Source organism: Lynx canadensis, chromosome B2, assembly GCF_007474595.2.
Source record: "Lynx canadensis isolate LIC74 chromosome B2, mLynCan4.pri.v2, whole genome shotgun sequence".
Classification (NCBI taxonomy): Eukaryota; Metazoa; Chordata; class Mammalia; order Carnivora; family Felidae; genus Lynx; species Lynx canadensis.
In genome coordinates this window covers 5,543,214-5,564,796 of record NC_044307.1, presented here as the reverse complement: position 1 = coordinate 5,564,796, position 21,583 = coordinate 5,543,214, and the positions used below count along the sequence as shown (strand labels likewise).

The following is a 21,583-nucleotide window of genomic DNA, read 5'->3' as shown; positions in this document are numbered from 1 at the left end:
CCCGCCCACACCTACACACATTTCCCGAGCTATTCACAGGTAATTTCTAGTGTGCTCTTGCTTTCCCGCATCTGTGTGTGGGGTTTTCCTTGCAGAGCATCACTGAATTCACTCTCTTGACCGTTCTTCCATCTCGCCCCATGACCTTGGGGTCAGGGGACCAGGTGAGGGGCTGAATGTGCCCAGGGGTGACACTGCCAGAAGGTTCTTTCAGAGGGGCTCCTCACCTCATGTCTCACCAAGGACAAAACTCAAGAGTCCGGAGAAGCCTCTGCACACCCCCAAATGTATCCCAAATGGGGCGGCGGCGCAAGACGCACACATTGACTTTAAAAATAAGCGTGCAGTGCACCTGCTGTGGCCAGGCGCTGTGCTGGGCGGGAGAAGGCACCAGGAGGGCAGGAGGGCACAGCATGCTCCGGGTGCTGCGACGCTTCCCTAGGACACAGCGACACGCCGCCCAGACGGCCAGCCGCCCCGCCCCCGCTCCCTCCCAGAGCGCGACCAGGCGGGGACCGGACGGCGCACGCGCCCGGCGGGGCCCCGCCCACGCGCCGCCGGAGCGCGCCCGGCGGACGCACGTGGCCCTTCCGGCGGCCGCCGCAGCTGCGCGGGCCTCGGGCGCGCGGGCCGCCCAGCTGTCAATCACCAGCGGGCTGAGCTCCGCAAGGCGGGAGCTGCGGCGGCGGCGGCGGCGGCGGCGGCGAAGGCGGCGGCGATGATGGGACCCCAGCGAGAGATCTGCGGCTAGCTGGCTGCACTTGCTCCACGGGTCAGGGGATCGGAGGGGACAGGTAAAGCCTTGCGGACCCCAGGAGCGGTTTTCTACGCTCCATTCGTCTTTCTCCGGTTCTCCCTCTCCTCCCTTTCTCTCTCTCCTTCCTCTCCTCGCGCACAAATATTCATGTTCTTTCTGTGTCTGTCACACGCACTCCTTACTCATTCACGTCTATTATTTGTGGACACATCTCTATAAAAAGCATGCACATTAAAATCCGTGCACACATGCAAATTAGGGGTCGCCAACTCCATGCTTTGGTGGTTTGTGGTTTGTGTTACGTAAGAAGTGGGGAGGTATACAGGGAAAACTTTCCCGGGAGAAAAGAAAAGTTATATATTAGGTAAGAGTCAAATGTACGTATTTGGAGTTTGCAAAGCTGGTTTGATTTGTTTTCCGAGCTGAATTTAACCCTCGCTTGCCCTCCCCATTCCTTTGCCATATTCAAAGATACGTGAGTGCTTCGATATAATCTCAGGACCTACTTCTTTGTGTTAATTAGAAAGAGGAGTTGGGTGGGGGTGAGACCAAAGCTGATGACCTCAAAGAAAACAGAGCTGGAGTTAAACAGCTGGTGTCTACTTAATTACTGGCTCCTGGCTCTGTAGCAGAAATGTTTTCAGCACGTTGGAGAGATCCCTGGGCTCCAGACCAGGCCAGCCTTTAGTGAAGGGCATGTGTGGAGTCACTTCCTTCAGAGAAAAGGGGAAGGCGACAGATAAAATGAAAGGACGTTTAAACGAGAGAGACAGGCACTGATGAGAGAAAGAGAGAGAGAGAAGGAGGGAGGGAGGGCAGGGAGTGGGGGGGGGGAGGACTTGTTTTCTTTTACTTATCCAGATCCAGGATTCTAATAAAATTTGCCTTTTTCTCACCAAAATCTGCTCACATACCACCTGCAAAACAAAATTTTAGAGCAAAGAAATGAGTCTTGAAGAAGGTTTGACTGTGGTTCGTATCACCTCAAACTGGGAAATACTAAACACAGTTTGTCAGGCCTCACCTAGGTTTGCTCACCTCAAGTCTTTGAGGTTCTCTTGCAAATGGATGGAGAAGTATTCTTCAGAAAGAATTTTTAATGACCTCTTGAAAAACATCACCCAGCTATTATTTTATTTCATGATTAGAGTAATGTAGGAAGCCAATAGTTCTATAGCTGGCAATGGCTTTTTAATTAAATCTTGCATGGACACCTGCTTTTCTTAGGCAGATGGAAAGTAAAATGATCCTGATAGGAATGGATATAGGAGTAAAAATCAACCCAATGAGTAAATCATCTAAAGAACCTTAAGAAGTCTAAAATGCATGTAAACAGATCAGAAAATACAATGGCTATAAGGTTAATGTATTTTATAATATAATGGAACAGGCAACGAATCAGTTCTAGAGTACCCAGGGAGCAAACAAACTTTGTATTTAGAATTTTTAAAATACACATGAATTAGTCTAGTTGGTATTATTGAGTAGTGGAATAGAATTGTACCAAAATAAGAATAGCATGTGTATAGTGTGTTATAGTTTACAAAGCCCTTTCATTTATGTTGTCTCATCTACCCTGTAAAAGTCTCATGAGAACCCCCTGAAAAGTTATAAAATATGAATACTTTTGTGAAAACAAGTATCTCCCCACTCTTCAACAAGAAGTCCTTTATCAATATGTTTGTCAACATTAAAATGACTCTCTACAGGTCATAAGAATGGCTTATGAAATTTAGATTTTTATCTGTATCGCATTCTGCAGAGATTTTTTTTCCTTAAATAGGTTTGAAGGATGTGCCGTTAAGAAAGAAAGGTCAGAGACTAACAAGGAGAAGGAGAAGAGGAAGAGGAAAACTTCAAAGGTGAGACTCAAACCTTGTCACATGTAAATTCATAAGCACCTTCTGGTTTGCATGTAGATAAGAGGTTTAAGGAGATTATAGGTTTTCTCTTCTCCATTTGGTTTTTGACGTTGTATGCCTTACTTAAAAACACATCTTGAAGAAGTAAAGTAATAGGATTATTGCATATCATTATCCCTTTTTAAAAAATTGTCGAAGTGCTACATATCCCCTGACTTAGAAGGTATTAAAAAGTTCATCATAAGGAGCCTCAATCCCTACAGGTACTGTTCCAAGACAATAAAATACCTCTGAAATGATCTGTTGGTAGAAACACATTTTCAAGTTTTAAGGTCATGCCTATGCAATTCCAGAATGCCTGATTTAAAAATGAAAAACCTGTTAGCAGGCTCTCATGCCTTTCTGCGTCCACACTGAGGCTAACTGAGTCCTTGAAGCAAATTGGCCTTTTGGTTTGGTGTTGGATCGATGATCTAAATCAGGTCTGTGCCTATACCTTGCAGCACTGGCTCTGTGGAAAAGTGGCTCTAATGGCAACTTCACTCTCATTATCTCAGAATGATTTTATGGGAGAGAAAAGCAGTATGAAAAATTGAATGATATTTCAAAGAGAATAAATAGAACAGGGCCCGTGCCTGGCCTCACCACTGACCCACACACGGAGCCACGGAAAACACTAATCTCTTTGGCGCCTCAATTTTCTGCCTCTCTTCTCTCAAGGAGACCATGAAGACAAATAATATAGTCTGTGGTGTTCTTGGAGTTTCATGAGGCATAAAGACTTATTTCTATTTCCATGGCTATGAACGTTTTCCAAATAAAATAAAAAGTAATTGCATTTACTTGACTGAAATTCAAATTTCCAGCAAATTGGTACTGTAATGTATTGGTAGACATAGAGATCATAATAATACAAACATGGGTTTACTTGCTGACAGAGGAATTGTTCAAGGCATTCTTAGCATTTGCACAGAGAAATCACCAATCACTGCAAATACCTGGTTTTGGTGCCCCCTTTTGTTGCATTTCTTGCTTCAGAAGCGTTTCTCCATCTAATCTAAGTGTCCACTGAGAGCAGACTGCCCCACTCATCTTATTATCCTCTCATGATCTGGCACATAATTAGTGCTGTAAAAACAATGAAGGAAGGAAGGAATGAAAAAGGAAGGACCACTCAGGCCATCATCCGCACCAACCCATGTACAGCTTTGTGCCAAGAAGTTTCAACTCAAAGTGCTTGTCAACAGGACAGGAAAAGCCCCTACCCTCATGAAGCTCACAGTCTATCAAGTACACAGTCTGTCAGACCATTAACAAATAGACCACGTAATGGAGCACCAGATAGTAACAAGCACTATGAAAAGAAAGAAATTTGGACGAGAAGATAAAGAGTAATAGAGGGCTGACATTGAATGTGCTAATTCCAGGAGGCCTCTCAGAAGACTTTGGGTGGGGAGTGAAGGTCTGATTGTCTCTGCCTGTGGGTCTGGGGGACATGATAGGTGTGCTGTACTGCCAAGAATTGAATGCCCATTTTAATGTATAACTGCATACAGTTGAGACAGATACCACAGACAGGTTATAAAAAGAAGAAAACCAAAGGGGCACCCGAGTGGCTCAGTCAGTTTTGCTGACAGCTCAGAGCCTGGAGCCTGCTTCAGATTCTGCGTCTCCCTCTCTTTCTCTGCCCTTCCCTCACTTGCACTCTGCCTCTGTCTCTTTCAAAAATCAATAAACATTAAAAAAGAAATAAAAAAGGAGAAGGAGAAGAAGAAGAAGGAGGAGGAGGAGGAGGAAGAGGAGAAGAAGAAGAAGAAGAAGAAGAAGAAGAAGAAGAAGAAGACGACAACCATGGATGGATCCTCATCTATTAACACCTAGAACGTCCTTCCCGGAGAATGAAAATAACTCCGTCTTCATAGATGACCAAACAGCCAGATGCTAAGGCTGCCTGTTCTCCATCATGATGGCCATGCTGGCATCCAGGACACAACAGGCTCCCTGGGGTGTTTATAAAAGGAATATTCACATGGACTCATTTAAGTACAACCCTGGAGAAGAGTTCCACTCACCACCCACACCCTCCATTCATGCACCTCCTGGGATGTTAAGGCTTTCTCTGAAGAAAAGAGCCCTCCAGAATCTGTCACTCAACGACAGTCAAAGATACAACATTACTGTTTTTGCAGCTGCTACTCTAGCTATCCAGATTGCAAACACCAGATTTCTCATGAAAGCTTGCTCACTAAGTACATGCTGAGCCAAGCTAAAAAGCCTTTGTACATACCTTCCATTCCTTATCAGCCCAAGTTTATTACATACTAATTACTCAGCTTTTAAAGTGACTTTATGAAGTGACACCATATATCCTCTTTATGATAGTAGAGGTGTCAGTCAACCAAGTAGATTCTAAATAGCCGTAGCATTAGGAGCACCTGGGTGGCTCAGTTGGTTAAGTGTCCGACTTCAGCTCAGGTTATGATCTCACGGTTCATGAGTTCGAGCCCTGCGTCAGGCTCTGAGGCTCTGTGCTGACAGCTCAGAGCCTGGAACCTGCTTCAGATTCTGTTGTCTTCCTCTCTCTCTCTGCCCCTTCCCGGCTCGTGCTCTGTTTCTGCCTCTCAAAAATGAATAAATGTTTTTTTAAAAAAAATTTTTTTACATACATAAATAAATAGGTGTAACATTTTCTTTATTGGGACAAAAAGTTACTGGCTTCCTTATGAGGAATGTAAGGTTTTTGTACCAAAATCCTCACTGTAACATGATATCTTTTAAAACTCCTGTTCTTTCTCGTGATCATTCTCCTCTAAGAATGAATCCAATAAGTTACATATTTGGAAAGATGTATGGAACCTCTAAGATCCCCAGGGACTTACGGGCACACATCATTTCATGCGCGCTTTGCTTAAATGTGCATCGCAGAGAATGTGTTTTTTTACAAATTGAAGGTTTGTGGTGACCCTGCAGAAAACAAGTCTATCGCCGCCATTTTCCCAACACGTTTGTTCACTCCCTGTCTCTGTGTCACATTTTTGGTGATTCTTGTAAGATTTAATCAAACTTTTTCATTACCGCTCTATTTGTTACAGTGATCTGCCATCAGTGATCTTTGATGCTACTATTCTGTTTTGGGGTGCCAGGAAGTATCCCCATATAAGGCAGCAACTTAACCAATAAATGTCCTGTGTCTTCTAACTCTTCTACTGACAGCCGTCCCTCCATCTGTCTCCCTCTTTTTGGGCTCCCCTATTCCCTGAGACACAACAATATTGAAAGTAGGCCCATCAACACCTCTGGAGAAGTCACTAGAGTTCAACTCAAAGAAAGAGTCCACTGATGTGGAAAACTTCATTGTTGTCTGATTTTAAGAAATTGCCTCAGCCATCCCCACGTTTAAGCAACCACCACCCTCATCAGTCGGCAGCCACCATCATTGAGGCTGAGACGTTCCACCAGCAAAAAGATTATGGCTCGCTGAAAGTTCAGAGGACGGTTAGCATTTTTTAGCAATAAAGTTTTTTTTTTTTTTTCACTTAAGGTATGTGCATGTTTTTAGACATAATGCTATTGCACCCTTAATAGACGACGGGATCATGTAAAAATAACATTTATATGCACCGGGAAACCAAAACCTTCATTTGACTTGTTTTATACGATGTTTGCTTTCTTCTGGGCATCTGGAGCCTAACCTGTAATACCTGCGATCCACCTGTACCATTTAGGCAACATACGCAAAACTGAAGTAAGTTGTTAAACAGACAAACAATACACAGCCATTTAGGCTACTTAATACCAAGTCATTGGCCTTACTAATAGCTTATACGCTCTTTTAAACTGAAGCTTCACGGGGCGCCTGGGTGGCGCAGTCGGTTAAGCGTCCGACTTCAGCCAGGTCACGATCTCGCGGTCCGTGAGTTCGAGCCCCGCGTCGGGCTCTGGGCTGATGGCTCAGAGCCTGGAGCCTGTTTCCGATTCTGTGTCTCCCTCTCTCTCTGCCCCTCCCCCGTTCATGTTCTGTCTCTCTCTGTCCGAAAAATAAATAAACGTTAAACTGAAGCTTCACGTGTACTATAACGGTCAAGAATTGGGGACAATCTGACAATCCCATCAGTGAGAGTATGGGAGGAGGTGGGAAAACAGTAGACCCAGGTGTTTATCCCGCAAAAATAATTGACTTATTCTGTAAATGCATGACCAAAGACTCCTGGAAAAGTATCTCAAAGGAATTAGAGGTTATCTGGCTCAACCATCTCATTTTAAGGGGGATAAAACCGTAGCCCAGGGAGGTTAATGAGTTTGCCTGCCATATCATGACCAATACATTATAGATCAAGAACAAGGATTAGAACCCATTCTGTGTCCTGTGTGGTTAGCACAGCATAGGCCATGTTCTTGTGCTCTGTGTGTCTGGAGAAGTAAATAAGGCTCATTGGGATTCCTTTCCTGGAATGTATCTAACATCACTGAAAATCCATTCCGACTTAGAGTAGAGCCTTCCATCACTCAAGCCCAAAGAACATTTGTTTTATGACACTTCCTGTCTCTTTTATGATTTTACCCATATTTTGTTTAACAAAGTTGGATTACTGAGTCTTATCCTGTAAAGCAGAAACATTCGACCTCGTGTATCGGAAACAGCTGTGCAGGAAGGACTGCAATATGTCACAGCCCTGCTCTGCATCGAAGCTCAACTCTGAGGGAAAAAATGACTTCAGCATCGAAGGAAAATAACTCCTACTATTGCTGTGAGGGATTTCTTTTTGCTCCTGTCCTATTTTTGTCCTTTTTCCATGTTAAAGTCTCTGAGGCTTTGTAGGAAACCTGAAAATACATATTTGGATGAGTTGGTCTGATGATGCAAGTACATGATTCAGTCCATACTCCAGCTTTCGGTATTGTCACATTTCGTCTCCTCCCTGACTCATGGTGTGTGGCCTTTAGCAGATGACTTTCCTGTGCCTCAGTTTCTTCAATGACAAAGCAGAATTAGTAACATATGGCTCGCATCTCATCCCTTGACCGAAATTTTATAACAATGTCTTAAAAGAAAGTGCCTTTAAAATTATCCTACTTATGTGTCATTAGTAATAGGCCCTTATTAATCATCTTCATTGTGTAAGCATCAAGTTAAAAGTACTGAAGAGTTCATCCTAACATTTAAAATATGGAAACTAGGTTAACAAAAGAATTAGATCCATAAGGCTTTGCTGCTCTAATCAGGCAAAGTACATTCTAAAATCTTTATTTTTTATGAAATAATATCCTTCTGAAATGTGTAAAAGTTAGAAAAGAAATTTTTTAATCTCCTCCCCTGCCCTCTCTTCCTGGGTGATTTCTCCTGGCTGCCATATCTGAAACGGAGAAAGTCACTAAACATAGTGACCAACGCTTAAAAATATGAGGTCACCATCAGTAGCATATGTCTGCATCATTTTTCTAAGATCGGGGCCATTTTCTTCATGAATTTGACTACATTTTCTAACCAGAACCTGTTTTTGGCTGACAGCACACCTTACAAGATAATCTTATGGATTCACTTTGTGGCCATGGGGCAGGAAAATGCTAACTATCTCTAGCTTCAACTTTGATTTTTGCCCCATAATTCTATCCAACCAAACTAAGTGGCCACACAGGGGCACTTTCCAGACCTTTAGGTTAATTTTTTCCTTGTTGATAGATACATATCACTATGTGGTTTCTTGATAAGTAATTAGAAACATTTAATATGTCTTCTGTTAGCCTGGATTACAAGGCAGGCTCTGAGAGACCCCTTCTACATCGTTCCTCACTTTGTTATTTTGAGACTATGTCCACACAGGGAAAACCATCTGGAGGATAACTGGAAAATCTGAACAAGTATTTCACATTTCCAGCTACATATTTATCTGCCTAAATGGAGAGAAGGAAACCAAATATCAAACAGAGAATTACTGAGAATTCCCTCCTCACCAAAATTGCTGTCTCTCAACAATTCCTTTTTTTCCCCCCATGAATTAATAACCAAATGCTTCTCTCCAAGGGTATTGATTAGGTCAAATCAGGTAGAAATTACCATCTTTTTTTAATACTTATTTTTGAGAGAGTGAGGGAGGGGCAGAGAGAGAGGGAGACAGAGAATCCAAAGCAGGCTCTGAGCTGTCAGCACAAAGCCTGACGTGGGGCTTGAACTCACAATCATGAGATCATGACCTAAGCCAAAGTCAGATGCTCAGCCGGCTGAGCCACACTGGAACCCCAGAAATTGTCATCTTTAAGAAGACAGAGACCCAAACAGCCCACCCAGTATGTACTTTCATTAACAATCCCCTGGCTTCTCGCATATACTAGCCACTTCATGCCACGCAGTGAAAGGCTGGGTCTACCCTGTCCATTATGCTCTATCATCCCACATGGACAGATGTATCCACAAATAACGACTTAAATATCTAGCGTTAGAGTCAGCGAGGTGTAAATTATTGGCTGAGCCATTTGTGATTAATAAAGCATGAAGCGTCGCTGCTCAACAGCTTTCAAACACAGCCTCTGTACAACCTGACCATTAGCTAAGATGTTAGAACACGATCCGTGAGATCTAAAAGCAAAACTGCAAACTGCTAAGAGCAAACTATGTATTTTCCACAAGGGAACATGGTTAAGCATCCGAGAGGACAACCCAAGACAAATTCCATCTGTAGCAAGGGAGAGTACCTGCCTAATTCTTTAACATGTGAGTGTAAAGACGACTGGATTCTAAGGGATTAAAGATTTCTTGTCAACACAGTGAAAAATCTCAGCCTCTTGCCTTCGTTCGTGTGCTTCATGCTTAAGTTTCTGCATAATTTAAGGGAGCTGTGCTATTATGTCTCATTTCATTTATGGAGAACCAGTTTCTAGTCATTGAGTGTTTGGGGGAAATTTTGCATTAAGTAGAAAAGCAGAGCAGCTTTTAAGAAAAGCTCAAATAGACTTTCAAGTAGACTAACGTTACTCAGCCTGGTTCGCACCTTTAATATGCCTTTTAATCCTGAAGCCAGAGCTCATAGGGCTGACGGCTGTGGATGTTGTCATTCCAGCTGGGAAGGATGAGTTCTTGCAGCAACATCTGTGGCACCAAGCAAGCACAGGCCGCTCCTGAGGGCGGGCACCAGCGCTACGGAGTCCGGTCCTACCTGCACCAGTTTTATGAGGACTGTACCACCTCGATCTGGGAGTATGAGGATGATTTCCAGATCCAGAGATCACCTAACAGGTGGAGCTCAGTATTCTGGAAGGTAAGGAAAGAGGTTAAACATAAATAGGTATCACTGTCATCATTGTTAACTATTTTTGCTACTGTTATTCATGTGCCGCTAAATTCATCAACCGTGAGGACCTCCATAGGCAAAACATTATACACTTCCAGCCCCCCCCCCCCGCATAGGCTTGGTAATTATCATTTAACAATTTACAGCAATTATGAAAAAGGAATCATTGGGTGCTGCGAGAGAGTTAATGCTGAGACATAATACAGTGCTCAGTATGCCAGCCCTGCCTCTGCCAGACCCGTGCTCACGAGGCTGTGAGCTCCAGCTTCTTTGAATGAAGGCGCCCCACCAGACAGTGCATTTGGTCACTCATCGTGTCATCGGTGAGCACCTGCTCCGTGCCAAGAAGTTGCAAGGTGCTAGAGGTTAAAGGGGTGAACAGAAAGGAAAGCCCTTTGCAACCCATTGTGGGGAACGGACCATAAACAAATAAACCACATGAGAGAATGTCAGGTAGTGACAGCTGCTATGGAGAGAAATAAACTGGGACAAGAGGGCAGGGAGTGACGGAGGCCTGGAACTTAGTGTGCTGATCCTAGACAGCCCTTTGGAGGAGACGGCACTTGAGCAAATAACAGCATGAGTGCAGGGAACAGACCTATTACCTGGCGGAAGGCCCTTCTGGGCCAGGAAAATAGCAAGTCCAAAGCTCTGAAATGGGAACAGATTTGGTGTTTGAAAAGTAACAAAGAGGTGCAGTCTGGCTGGAGTGGATTGAGAGGGGGGAAAGGGATCCAGAAAAATAATAGGACACAGATGATTTAGAGCCTTGTGGATGATAATGAAAACCTTGGCTTTTACCTTGAGAGATACCGGAAGCCCACCTGAGCATTTTAAGTGGAGGAGTGACATGATCTGACTGATATTTTAACTAGATCATTCTAACTACAGTATGGAAAATAGGTTATAGGAGGACAAGGGTATATGGGACACTATGAAAGAATCCAGTCAAGAGATGATGATGGCTTGGATGGTGGTAGTAGTGATGGGGAGAAGTAGTCCGAATTAGCACGAAGTTCGAAGAGCAAGCCATCAGGACGTGCGGTGAAGTAGACAAAGTAGAAAGAGTCAAGCATGACTCCAAAGCACACAACCTGAGCCATTTAGAGAACGGTGTTACAATTTTCCGGGATGAGGAACACAGGGAGAGCAGTGGGGACGGTGGGGAACCAAGAGTTTGACCATGGCCATGATACATCAGAGCTTCCTGTGGGGATCACATCAGACACGTGAGTGGGGCTCTCTGGTGGCACTTGAAACGCAGCTCACGGATTGGGAATCCCTGACATACAGAGCTTATAAGAGGCGCCAGACTAGACAAGATGACCCAGGAAGAGAATATGGACATGGAGGAGAAGAGGGCATTGGGATGTCTGAACACTTAGAAATCAAGAAAAGGGAGGGGCTCCTGGGTGGTGCAGTCGGTTAAGCGTCCGACTTCAGCCAGGTCACGATCTTGCGGTCTGTGAGTTCGAGCCCCGCGTCAGGCTCTGGGCTGATGGCTCGGAGCCTGGAGCCTACTTCCGGTTCTGTGTCTCCCTCTCTCTCTAACCCTCCCCCGTTCATGCTCTGTTTCTCTCTGTCCCAAAAAAAATAAATAAAAAACGTTGAAAAAAAAATTAAAAAAAAAAAAAAGAAATCAAGAAAAGGGAAAGGATTTAGGAAGTGATGCTGAGAAGACACAGCCGTAAGGGCGGGGCTTCTGGTCCCTCCAGCTCGGGGATCCCGGTCATCTTCAACTTTCTCCCAGGAGATCCCAGAGCGTTTTACCTTGATATTGTCCGACACTTACAATGTATTGGCAATACAGTTTAATAAGAGGCAGTGTCACATACTGGTTATGAGCACAGACTCTGTCCCCAGATTACATGGGTTCAAACCTCCGCTCTTCCATTTAATTGGCTGTACCTTTGGGCAAGTTATCTGACCTTATTGGGCCCTCATGGTGATGCTACTGGGTAAAGTTGTGAGAGGTAATTAAGATAATACTTACAAAGAGCTCAGCACAATGTCTGGTATGCACTCAAGCATTCGTGTATTAGCTACTATTATCAGATGTCATATGGCACACTGGGTCCTGAAGTGGAAATAAAATTTGAAATCTAGTTAATAAATAAAGTACTGGGTAACATAGTTGTTAATACGGATTACCCAAGACCTGCGTTAATTTAACATCTCACTACTGTCATGTAGTCTGTATTCAAATTGGTTGAGCCTGCATCCTTGCCCTGTAGAAATGTCATCTCTGATGAATCCTTACTGGCGGGGACAGATGAAATACATAGCCAAGCTTGGCACATCTTGTATTTACCCAGTTAAGTGGGTGGTTGCTTTCCTATGTGTCAAAAAAACAAATATTTGCCTGACAGATCTGTTGTGCCAAGAGCGTAAAATGCCACTGTCATACAGGATATTGAAAGTGTTCTCATGGTTCCAAAGCACTCGCGGTGTGATTGGAGAAGCTGTAAATCTGTCAGACGAGATATAGGTATGGATTTAAAATAAAGAACCTGCAGTAAGTTACCAACCCCAGAACTCAAATTTCAGGACTTTCTCCCTTCTAGTTTACACAAACAAGATTCACGAGTATTTGTTCCCCTGTTGTGCTGGACCTACTTCAGAGTCTAAAAACAGACAAAAGTCCATGGCCTCCTGGACTTGTGCCGGATGATATTTCAGCATAATCCAAATCCTAGACCCAGATCCTAATCACAAAACACCAGACTGGGCATTCAGAAGCTTGTAGTCAACCTGAATCACCTAAGAATACATGGCATTCACGGTCTTAGAGACTCACCTCTACCAAGGGAATAAACAAACTGGTCTTCTGTTTCCTCCTGGGGAATACGAGTGAATGTATTCCAGCGGGTTTATGAAGTGCTTTGTATCAATACAGAGAAAAGCACCGATTGTGCACGTTTCCATTATGATTCTTTTTTATGGTATTTTTCTTTCATTTCAAACTGCATCTGTAGGTGGTTCAAGTTATGGGCTTCCCATTTCCCCGTTCCCAATGACGTGGGGCTAACGTCTTGTTGGTCTCCTGCCAGGGGCTAAGTCCGCGGTGCCTCAGCAGGACTCTGCCGCTAAGCCAGCTCCTTAGGAGGCAGCAGCATGGAAGGGTTAATGAGCATGGAGATTGAGTCACATGGGCCCGAGTTAGAATCTTTGCCCTGTCACGTGGATCTACACCACCTGTATCTCACAATGCTATCCTCCCTCCTCCCTCCCTCCCTCCCTTCCCCTTCCTTCCTTCCCCTCTCTCCCTCCCTTCCTTCCTCTTCCTTCCTTCCTTTTCCTTCCTTTCCTTCCTTCCTTCCTTCCTTCCTTCCTTCCTTCCTTCCTTTAGTTTGCTCCTTCCTTCTTTCCTTCCTTCCTTCCTTTTCCTTCTTTCCTTCATTCCTTAGGTTGTTCCTTCCTTCCTTCCTTCCTTCCTTCCTTCTTTCCTTTTCCAAGAATATTTATATGTCCACTATGTATAAGGTTACGTGGTAGGCTCTGGGATTCATTTGTGAATAAGACCCTACTCTTCACTTGTGAGTTAGATACCGCCTTGACCTGAAGGAGTCCACAGACAAATAAGGAAGGTAGACATGTCCACAGACAGTTACGATCCAACGTAATAAACATGGCCCTAAAAGCAGTCACGGTACTTACCCGGAGCACAGGGACTTGGGGGCAGGGAGGATCCGATGCAGCCTGGAGAATGGCTCCCCAGAGAGATCACCCGTACACAAGTGGGAACTGGGCATCCTGGTAGGAAGAAATCTATTCCAAAAGCTGTGTCGTGAGAGATGATGGCACGATCAGGAAGCCACAGACAGCTCAGTACGCCCGGGGCAAACATTCAGAAGTTGGAGGAGACGGGTCGAGAGGTGAACGGGGGAATGTATAACTAGGGCCCGATCACAGACGACTTTGAAAGGCTCTGAAATCGAAATCTCTGAATAAAAAATTAAAAAATAGAAATTTCTCCAGAACCTTCCAGCTTGAGTACAGCAAGGGGGCAAGTTCATAAATCTAGGCTTTCTGGATCGCCACATGGTTGCCTCAGCCACAACCAATTTATCCCAGTGCCTGCAACACCTGCCGTCTGCAAAAGCCCCTGTGACCTGGTCCCACCTACTCCCTACCACTCACTGTGCTGCCCAGAAATCCATCAGGCTGTGGTGGCACTTTTCTTTCTTACCCTTGCACTTGACCTTGACTAAGGCTGCTGCCACCTGCTTGTGCAGCCAAGCACCTCAGTAAGGCAGGTGTAAACGAATGGGAGCTGTCCGCTCACCCCCGATCATGCGTTGCTTACCTCAGGGCCATTCCCCTCCTTACCTTATCCTCAGCCCACGTCAGAAACCTCTCAAAGGGTGCTCCACTCAGCGTGCAGGTGCAAAGTAAGACTGCCACCCCCGCAGCCTCACTGGCCGTGAGGGTGACTCTGGCCCCTCTCTTTTCTCTCAAGACCCTCCTCCCATCTGTCCCAATCACTCCGGTTTCCCCCCTGAGCTAAGTCAGAGTTGAAACTTCTGTCTTAGATTTTTTCTTCAAAGCTTTGCTAGATATTATGGAGTTGGTTTTACACTAGAAATGAGAGAAGCTCAGGGCGCCTAGGTGGCTCAGTCAGTTAAGCGTCCAACTTCAGCTCAGGTCACGATCTCATGGTTCCTGGGTTCGAGCCCCGTGTCGGGCTCTGTGCTGACAGCTCGGAGCCTGGAGCCTGCTTCGGATTCTAGGTCTCCCTCTGTCTCTGCCCCTCCCCCGGTCATTGTGTGTGTGTGTGTGTGTGTGTGTGTGTCAAAATAAACACTAGAAATAATTTTTTAAAAAATAAATGAGAGAAACTCAGGGAATGGGTGGATGGCAGGAGCACGGAGAGAGTGGGAAGGAAGGAACAGAGGGAAGGAGGGAGGAAGGAAGAAAGAAAAGAAAGTAAGGGGTACCATTTTGAATATTTTGGGTCTGAGGAGCCGTTGGGACATTTTTGTGTCAGTCCTCCTATTGGCTGTCAGGAATACAGGGCTAGCGCCCAGGAAGGGAAGCCAGACTAGAGCTGGAGATTGGAAGGCATCAGCGTATCAGTAGGAGTTGGAACTACAGCCAGAGACTCGGCCCTAGAGAGAGCATCTTGAACAAGAGATGTGGGTCAAGGGGGACCCCTGGGGAACGCCAACAATTTAAAAACATCTGGCAAAACCGTTTGAGAGTGAGTCATTAAAGATGTAGAAACAGGGGCGCCTGGGTGGCGCAGTCGGTTAAGCGTCCGACTTCAGCCAGGTCACGATCTCGCGGTCCGTGAGTTCGAGCCCCACGTCGGGCTCTGGGCTGATGGCTCGGAGCCTGGAGCCTGTTTCCGATTCTGTGTCTCCCTTTCTCTCTGCCCCTCCCCGTTCATGCTCTGTCTCTCTCTGTCCCAAAAATAAATAAAAACGTTGAAAAAAAAAATTAAAAAAAAAAAAGATGTAGAAACAGGAGACAGTTGTGTCAGGGAAAATAGGTGAAGGTTTTAAGAAGACCCCAGTGCTTAACATCAATGACCACAGAATATTTAAATGGAGTAAGAAAAGAAAAACCGAATTGGCTTTGACAATGAGGAGGTCATTAGTGACTTCGGAGAAACCAGTTTCAGTGGAGTTGTGGGACTGAGCTCGGATATCAAGGGTTGGAAGAGTTCAAGCAGTAGCTAGAGGGAGACTCAAGGATCCGGAATCGCTTTGGAAGATGGAAACAAGTGACTGTGTTCACGGGCTGGAGGGACAGAGCCTCCATAGGGTAGAAGACCACGTGGGTGGCCAGGTAAAGTGTGAGGAAGGACCTGGACCACAGCCAGGCAGGGGTTGCTGTTCTGTAAAGCCCAGGGTCCCCACAAGCAGGTCAGGCCAGGACATCCCTCGGGGTTGACCTCTGTCTTGTTGTGTTTCCCCTGAGCGCTACCTGGAGGCCAGCTGGCTCTTTCCACATTCAGCTCTGTCCGGCTCCTCCCCATTCCTCCTGCCGTGCTAGCTCTGGCTTCCACTGGTCATTACCGCGTCCTCTCTGCCCGAACATCTGCGCCCGCCGCCCTGGCTGCCAGCCTGCTTTGAGGAGTAAACAGAGGTTTGCTCCGACCTCATTGGCTTGCACAGAGACAGTGATGGGGACGTTGGTCAGAGCTCCAGCAGGCTCTGGCTGGTGGCCTACATCAGCAGCAGGCTCTTTGGAATCCAGGTCCTCCTCCCTGTCCGTTCCCCCTTTCCAGCCGCAGACACTGGATTTTCACACATCCCCCAGGAGTGAGGTCCCTGTCCTTATGGCCATCTGTGAGGTCTGTCACAGCTGAGAGAGGCCCTTCTCTCTTGGCACTGGGCTGAGCTAACCACCAGGTGCACCAGGCTGCCCCGCCAGGTCCCAGGGTCCCCTCGCCCCATGGTGTTCCAGTTCTCTGCATAAAGCCAGGCCCCCAAGAACCTCCGCGCTGCATTTTTAAAACTCTATTTAATAGAGCCCCCTTCCCTGTAGACCGAGGACCACCTCAACTTGGAACTGTGTCCCAGGACCATTTTTACGGCTCTGTACGGCATCACTCCCCAAATCTTTCTTCCTTCCGATGCATCCCATCATCCCTTGTCACGCTGTCAGACTCTCAGTTAAGACACAGCGTTCTTCAGGTCCCATGGCTGCCCCTCCAGTCCTACCATCCCTGGCTCTTCCTGGCGTGTTTTCACAGCGTTGAGGGTCCTCTCTGGCCACATGTCTTGAAGGTCCCCCTTAGACTTGCGCGGACGGCACCTTCCAGATCCTGGGAGTTGGCTGTTGGCCACCGTCGTGCCCCCCTCCACGGAGGGCAGGCCCCTCTCTGACATTCTGACTCAACAGGGAAAAGGGAGAAGGCTCAGGGAGGCCAGCCACTTTCCAGTTCTGCAAGTGATCAGAGCTCTGCCATCTGCAAAGCGTGGCTCGCCTTGTAGCTTCTGAGTGAGCTTCCAGGACTGGATTTTAATCGATAAAGCACCGCTCAGTTGGGGAGCAGCGCTGCTCTGAGAATCAGTCACCTGGCTCTGCAGTCAGCAGCCTGGGGGTTCAAGCCAGTCAGTTAGGAATATTTATAGAGTTCAAGGCGGGAACGCGAGATGCGGTGATCAAGACAGAAATAGAAGACCTGAGCACTGACCTTAGGTGCTCTTCAGAACCCCAGAACCCAAGATGGATACATTCCTGCAGAGTCCTGAGTGTTTGAGAATTAGTGCCAGTTCTCAAGGAGGAAGGTGATTTAGTGACATATGAAGCATGTCACCATGGATATTTAAGTTAGTTTATGCATTCAGAATTTTCCAATGTGACTCATTTTTCAGGTTATAAATAATGGTTAGTCTTTGGAGGTGAATTTGCCTCCATTTTTAGAAAAATGTAGAAAGCCATCCAAAATATTATATTTTACAACCCAACTTTTCCTATAGTGCTTAAATCTTATGTAGAATAGTTTCTGGGTTTTTGTTTTTTTTTTTTTTCAAAAGACATTATATTGACTCTTTTCCAGTTTCTTTACAATCATGGAAATCTGTCCCTATATGGTGACTAAAACTCTGTTGTAATTTTAAAAATAATAATAATAGCAGATAATATACAAAATAGTAACTGGTGAACTATGGTGGGGAGAATAGAAGTGGAGCAGGGGACCTGGGTTCGAGCCCAGTCACACCACCTGCTAGCTATAGGACTTTGACCTCCACTTCGTCGACCCTACAAACCCCAGGGTCTTACAGGTGAGGTGGGAAAAAAATACCTACTTTTTGTAAGATGCTGGCGATGATCGAGTGAAAAACATCAAACACTGTGCCTAGGTCTTCATAGACACCCAATAATACTAGCTAGCTCTCCGACAGATTTGTGAATATGTTTTCCTTCTATTATCCAAAGTAATAAAGAATTACTGATGTATCACCCTGAAACTTAATAAGTTAAATAAATATAGTTTAAATTCAAAGCTCTAGATTAAATGGTGTTATGCATTTGGCTAGGAATAGGAGAAAATGAAAATGTGTTTAAAAAATAAGTAACTTGGGGCGCCTGGGTGGCGCAGTCGGTTAAGCGTCCGACTTCAGCCAGGTCACGATCTCGCGGTCCGTGAGTTCGAGCCCCGCGTCGGGCTCTGGGCTGATGGCTCAGAGCCTGGAGCCTGTTTCCGATTCTGTGTCTCCCTCTCTCTCTGCCCCTCCCCCGTTCATGCTCTGTCTCTCTCTGTCCCAAAAATAAATAAACGTTGAAAAAAAAAATTTTTTTTAAATAAAAAATAAGTAACTATATTAGCTGTTCTGGGGTCAAGTGCCCAGAGATTGTTGTAGCTCTGTGGCCAACATTTCACAAGAATGCATTTCCAAGTAGATACCATAATAGCTACTTACTGCTTAGCCAGGCACTGGGCTAAGCGCCTTTGAGCATGGCCTCACTTAGTCCTTGCTAGAACTCCATGAGGCAGTAGGTATGATTATCATTTATCATTTTGTAGATGGGGAGGTTAACGGAGAGTAAGTTTCCTCATATGACTCAAGTACCGGTTGGCGGTGCTGGAACCCAAGCCTGGATCTGTTCATTCCCAACCTCCAAGCCACCAAACAGCAAACAATACTCTCCCTCTTCAGTGTGTTCCATTCTATTCCAACCTGAGCTGACGCAGTCTCATCTTCCACCTGCTACTCCTAGAGCTTCTCAACATCTGCAAGGGGAGCCCAAATAACTACATGTGAGAGGAGAAAGGACACTGGCCTGGAGCTCACATCTGTGGCTTCTAGCCCTGACTCCGCAACTTGCTAGCTGTCATCCCTCCCTCCCTCCATCCCTCCCCCACTCCATCCATCCATCCATCCATCCCTCCATCCACTTGATAGCAGTGACCTACCCTCCTCAAGGCTACATCTCCTGACCTGCAAACTAGCAGTCATGGTTCCTTCCCACTAACCTGGGAAATGGGTGAATAGTTATATGATCGCCAGTGACCTCCATCCAAATCACCAGGAAGATACCTATATGTTGGACGAGTTGAGTTTATCACTCATCACAGTGAGAGAGGTGATACCAGAGGGTCTCCTAGGGTATTTCAGTAAGAGGATGAGGAAGGATGTATTATAGGATGTGGGCCTTGGGTGGGCGATTTGGGGGGAGGGGGTCTACAGGAGCCAGAGTTCCCTCTGGATTGTCAGGGCTGATTCTATGGTTGGATAATAAATAATTAATAAGTATTATCTATAGGGAGGGCAGACCAGGGTGGGACTAAAGCTGTACTTGGTAATGAAGCAGCCGTCATTTATATGAATGGGGGGAAGGGAAGGCATTTGATATTTTGTGGTTTGCACAATGGCCTTGTTTTTGTCTGCGCTTAGACAAAATGATGACACAGACTTGTTTTGTGTCACTTCATCATGGGTACAGAGGGAGCCTGTCTGATGTTGATGTTCTGTGACACAAATCCTGTCAAAGGAGAACAATGTGGCATCACTGGGAGCTCCCGGCCAGCTTCCCACGGCATCAAGGTCTAGTGGATAGAGTTAGGCTAGTTCCTGGATGTCAGGCCTGCTTTAGTCTTCTTCAAAGACCAAAGGAGAGGGGTGCCTGGGCGGCTCAGTCGGTTAAGTGCCCAACTTCGGCTCAGGTCATGATCTCCTAGTTCATGGGTTCAAGCCCCCCGTCAGGCTCTGTGCTGACAGCTCAGACAGAGCCTGGAGGCTGCTTCAGATTCTGTCTCCCTCTCTCTCTCTGCCCCTCCCGTGCTCACATGCTGTGTGTGTGTCTCTCTCTCTCAAAAATAAGACCTTAAAAAGAATTTTTTTAACCCAGATATTTCAAAAAAAAACAAACAAAGACCGAAGAAGACCACGTAAGTCAAAGGTGGCCTTGTCAGCTGCAAAGCATCGTATGAACAGCTCAGAGGGAAAATCAGGGCAGTGCTGCAGGTTCCAGTCGGTATTAAAATCAGAAAGGTCCCTCCTCACCTTCTTTTATAACTGGGAAGTTATGTAGCCTTCTCCTAAAATTTGGGGTGAGTGGGAATGGAATATTAACTTCCCCCCAACAACGAGGCCTGCCCTGGGAGGGCTCAGGAGAGCCCAAGCACCGAGCTCACCCTGTCCTGCTTGGCTGTGTCTTTCTCCAGGTCGGACTCATCTCCGGCACGGTCTTCGTGATCCTTGGACTGACTGTCCTGGCGGCGGGCTTTCTCGTGCCCCCCAAGATCGAAGCCTTCGGCGAAGCCGATTTTGTGGTGGTCGACACCCATGCCGTCCAGTTTAACAGCGCTCTTGACGTGTGCAAGCTGGCGGGGGCCGTTCTCTTCTGCCTCGGGGGCACGTCCATGGCAGGGTGCCTGCTGATGTCGGTGTTCGCCAAGAGCTACTCCCAAGAAGAAAAGTTCCTTCAGCAGAAGTTTAAAGAGCGCATTGCAGACATCAAGGCCCACGCCCAGCCCATCACAAAAGCTCCGGGCCCGGGGGAAACCAAGATTCCGGTCACTTTGTCCAGGGTTCAAAATGTGCAGCCTGTAGCGGCAACCTGAAAGGCGTCCCACCCCGGGCTCCCCTCTCTGGTCACTCGGTGTTCACAGGGGGCGGGGGCGGGCTTTGAGATGATGGGGCTTGGGCTTCACTGGCCCCCCGCCGGGGCTCGGCCACGGGCGGCCCGGGCGCTGAGCTCACCTGTGCTCCGTGCAGGTGGTTCAGGTGGTTCAGGTGGGGGTGAGGCGACCTGTCTGCTTGCACCAAGCTGCCGAAAGGGTGCTTCCGTGTGTCCCCCGGGCGCCCTCGGGAGCTCCCCCAGTTATCGTGACTCTGTCGTCTCCCGCGTTAGTGATTGTCACCCAAACGTTAGTCCTTTAACGACATCTTAACATGAGGTTACTGAGATCAGATGCGAACGTACTGGAGTTCTCCACAAATCTTTTGCTTGTTTGTTTTCTCCAGTTTTTTTCTTTCTTTTTTTGTCTCCGCACTCGGAAAGCTAAAATTGCCAACTTTAGAATCTTGGGGAAGAAATTAACATTAGGGGTATCTATGCAGTGTCCACGGGCCAGGGAACGAGATGCTACGACTGACTAGCTGTGTGACCTTGGGGGATTTAACCTCCCTGCCTCAGTTTCCCCATCTGTGTGACAGAGATCCCGGACTGCGGTGTCAGAGATTCCCCTTTTCCTGTGTGTCCTCGTGTCTCTCCAAGGACATGTCTGCGACGTCCCCGTGGCTCTCTCCTCAGTGGGACCGTTTCAGATCTGCACTCCCAGAAAACTCTGAGTCAGCACCTACTTACCTGTCAGTATCCAACCCCAGCAGTTTACACAGTGCTGTCGTGTTTTTATAAAGACAAAAGTAAGCCATCCTCAAGGTGAGTCGGTATTAACTTTTAAAAGGGTTTTCTCTCTCAAGTAAGATGTTTCACGCTGCGGCAAGATGCTCGTCTCGTCCCTATGCACTTTCACTGGATCTGTGGATCGAAACCGGACGGAGGGACGCGTGACCGTGGTATTCTCTCAGAATCTGTGCCACCTTCCAGTTCTGTCTCTCTTTTCTGTCTCCCTTCACTGGATAAATAAAATATGTGAACGAGCGGAATCTGAGGTGCACCTGTCACTCCTTCAGAGTTTCTATCCTGAGGCCGAACAAGCTCAGGTTCCCCCCGGCGACATGGAAGAATAAACGAAGCAGTTAGCGCTCTGGGGGCAC

The 21,583-nt window shown here is 46.5% G+C and overlaps 1 protein-coding gene across 2 annotated transcripts; it reads left to right on the top strand.

The window, feature by feature from the left end:
* Nucleotides 1-693: 693 nt before the first annotated feature.
* On the top strand, nt 694-21,464 carry NRSN1 (neurensin 1). Of its 2 annotated transcripts, XM_030314745.1 has the most exons (4): nt 694-794; nt 2,541-2,619; nt 9,675-9,872; nt 20,026-21,464. In XM_030314745.1, the coding sequence occupies exons 3-4, from the start codon at nt 9,684-9,686 to the stop codon at nt 20,422-20,424; spliced, it is 588 nt and encodes a 195-aa protein (XP_030170605.1). In that variant the 5' UTR covers nt 694-794; nt 2,541-2,619; nt 9,675-9,683; the 3' UTR covers nt 20,425-21,464. The 2 variants fall into 2 exon arrangements, with proteins under 2 accessions (XP_030170605.1, XP_030170604.1); XM_030314744.1 differs by lacking the exons at nt 694-794; nt 2,541-2,619 and having other exon boundaries at nt 9,660-9,872.
* Nucleotides 21,465-21,583: the final 119 nt, after the last annotated feature.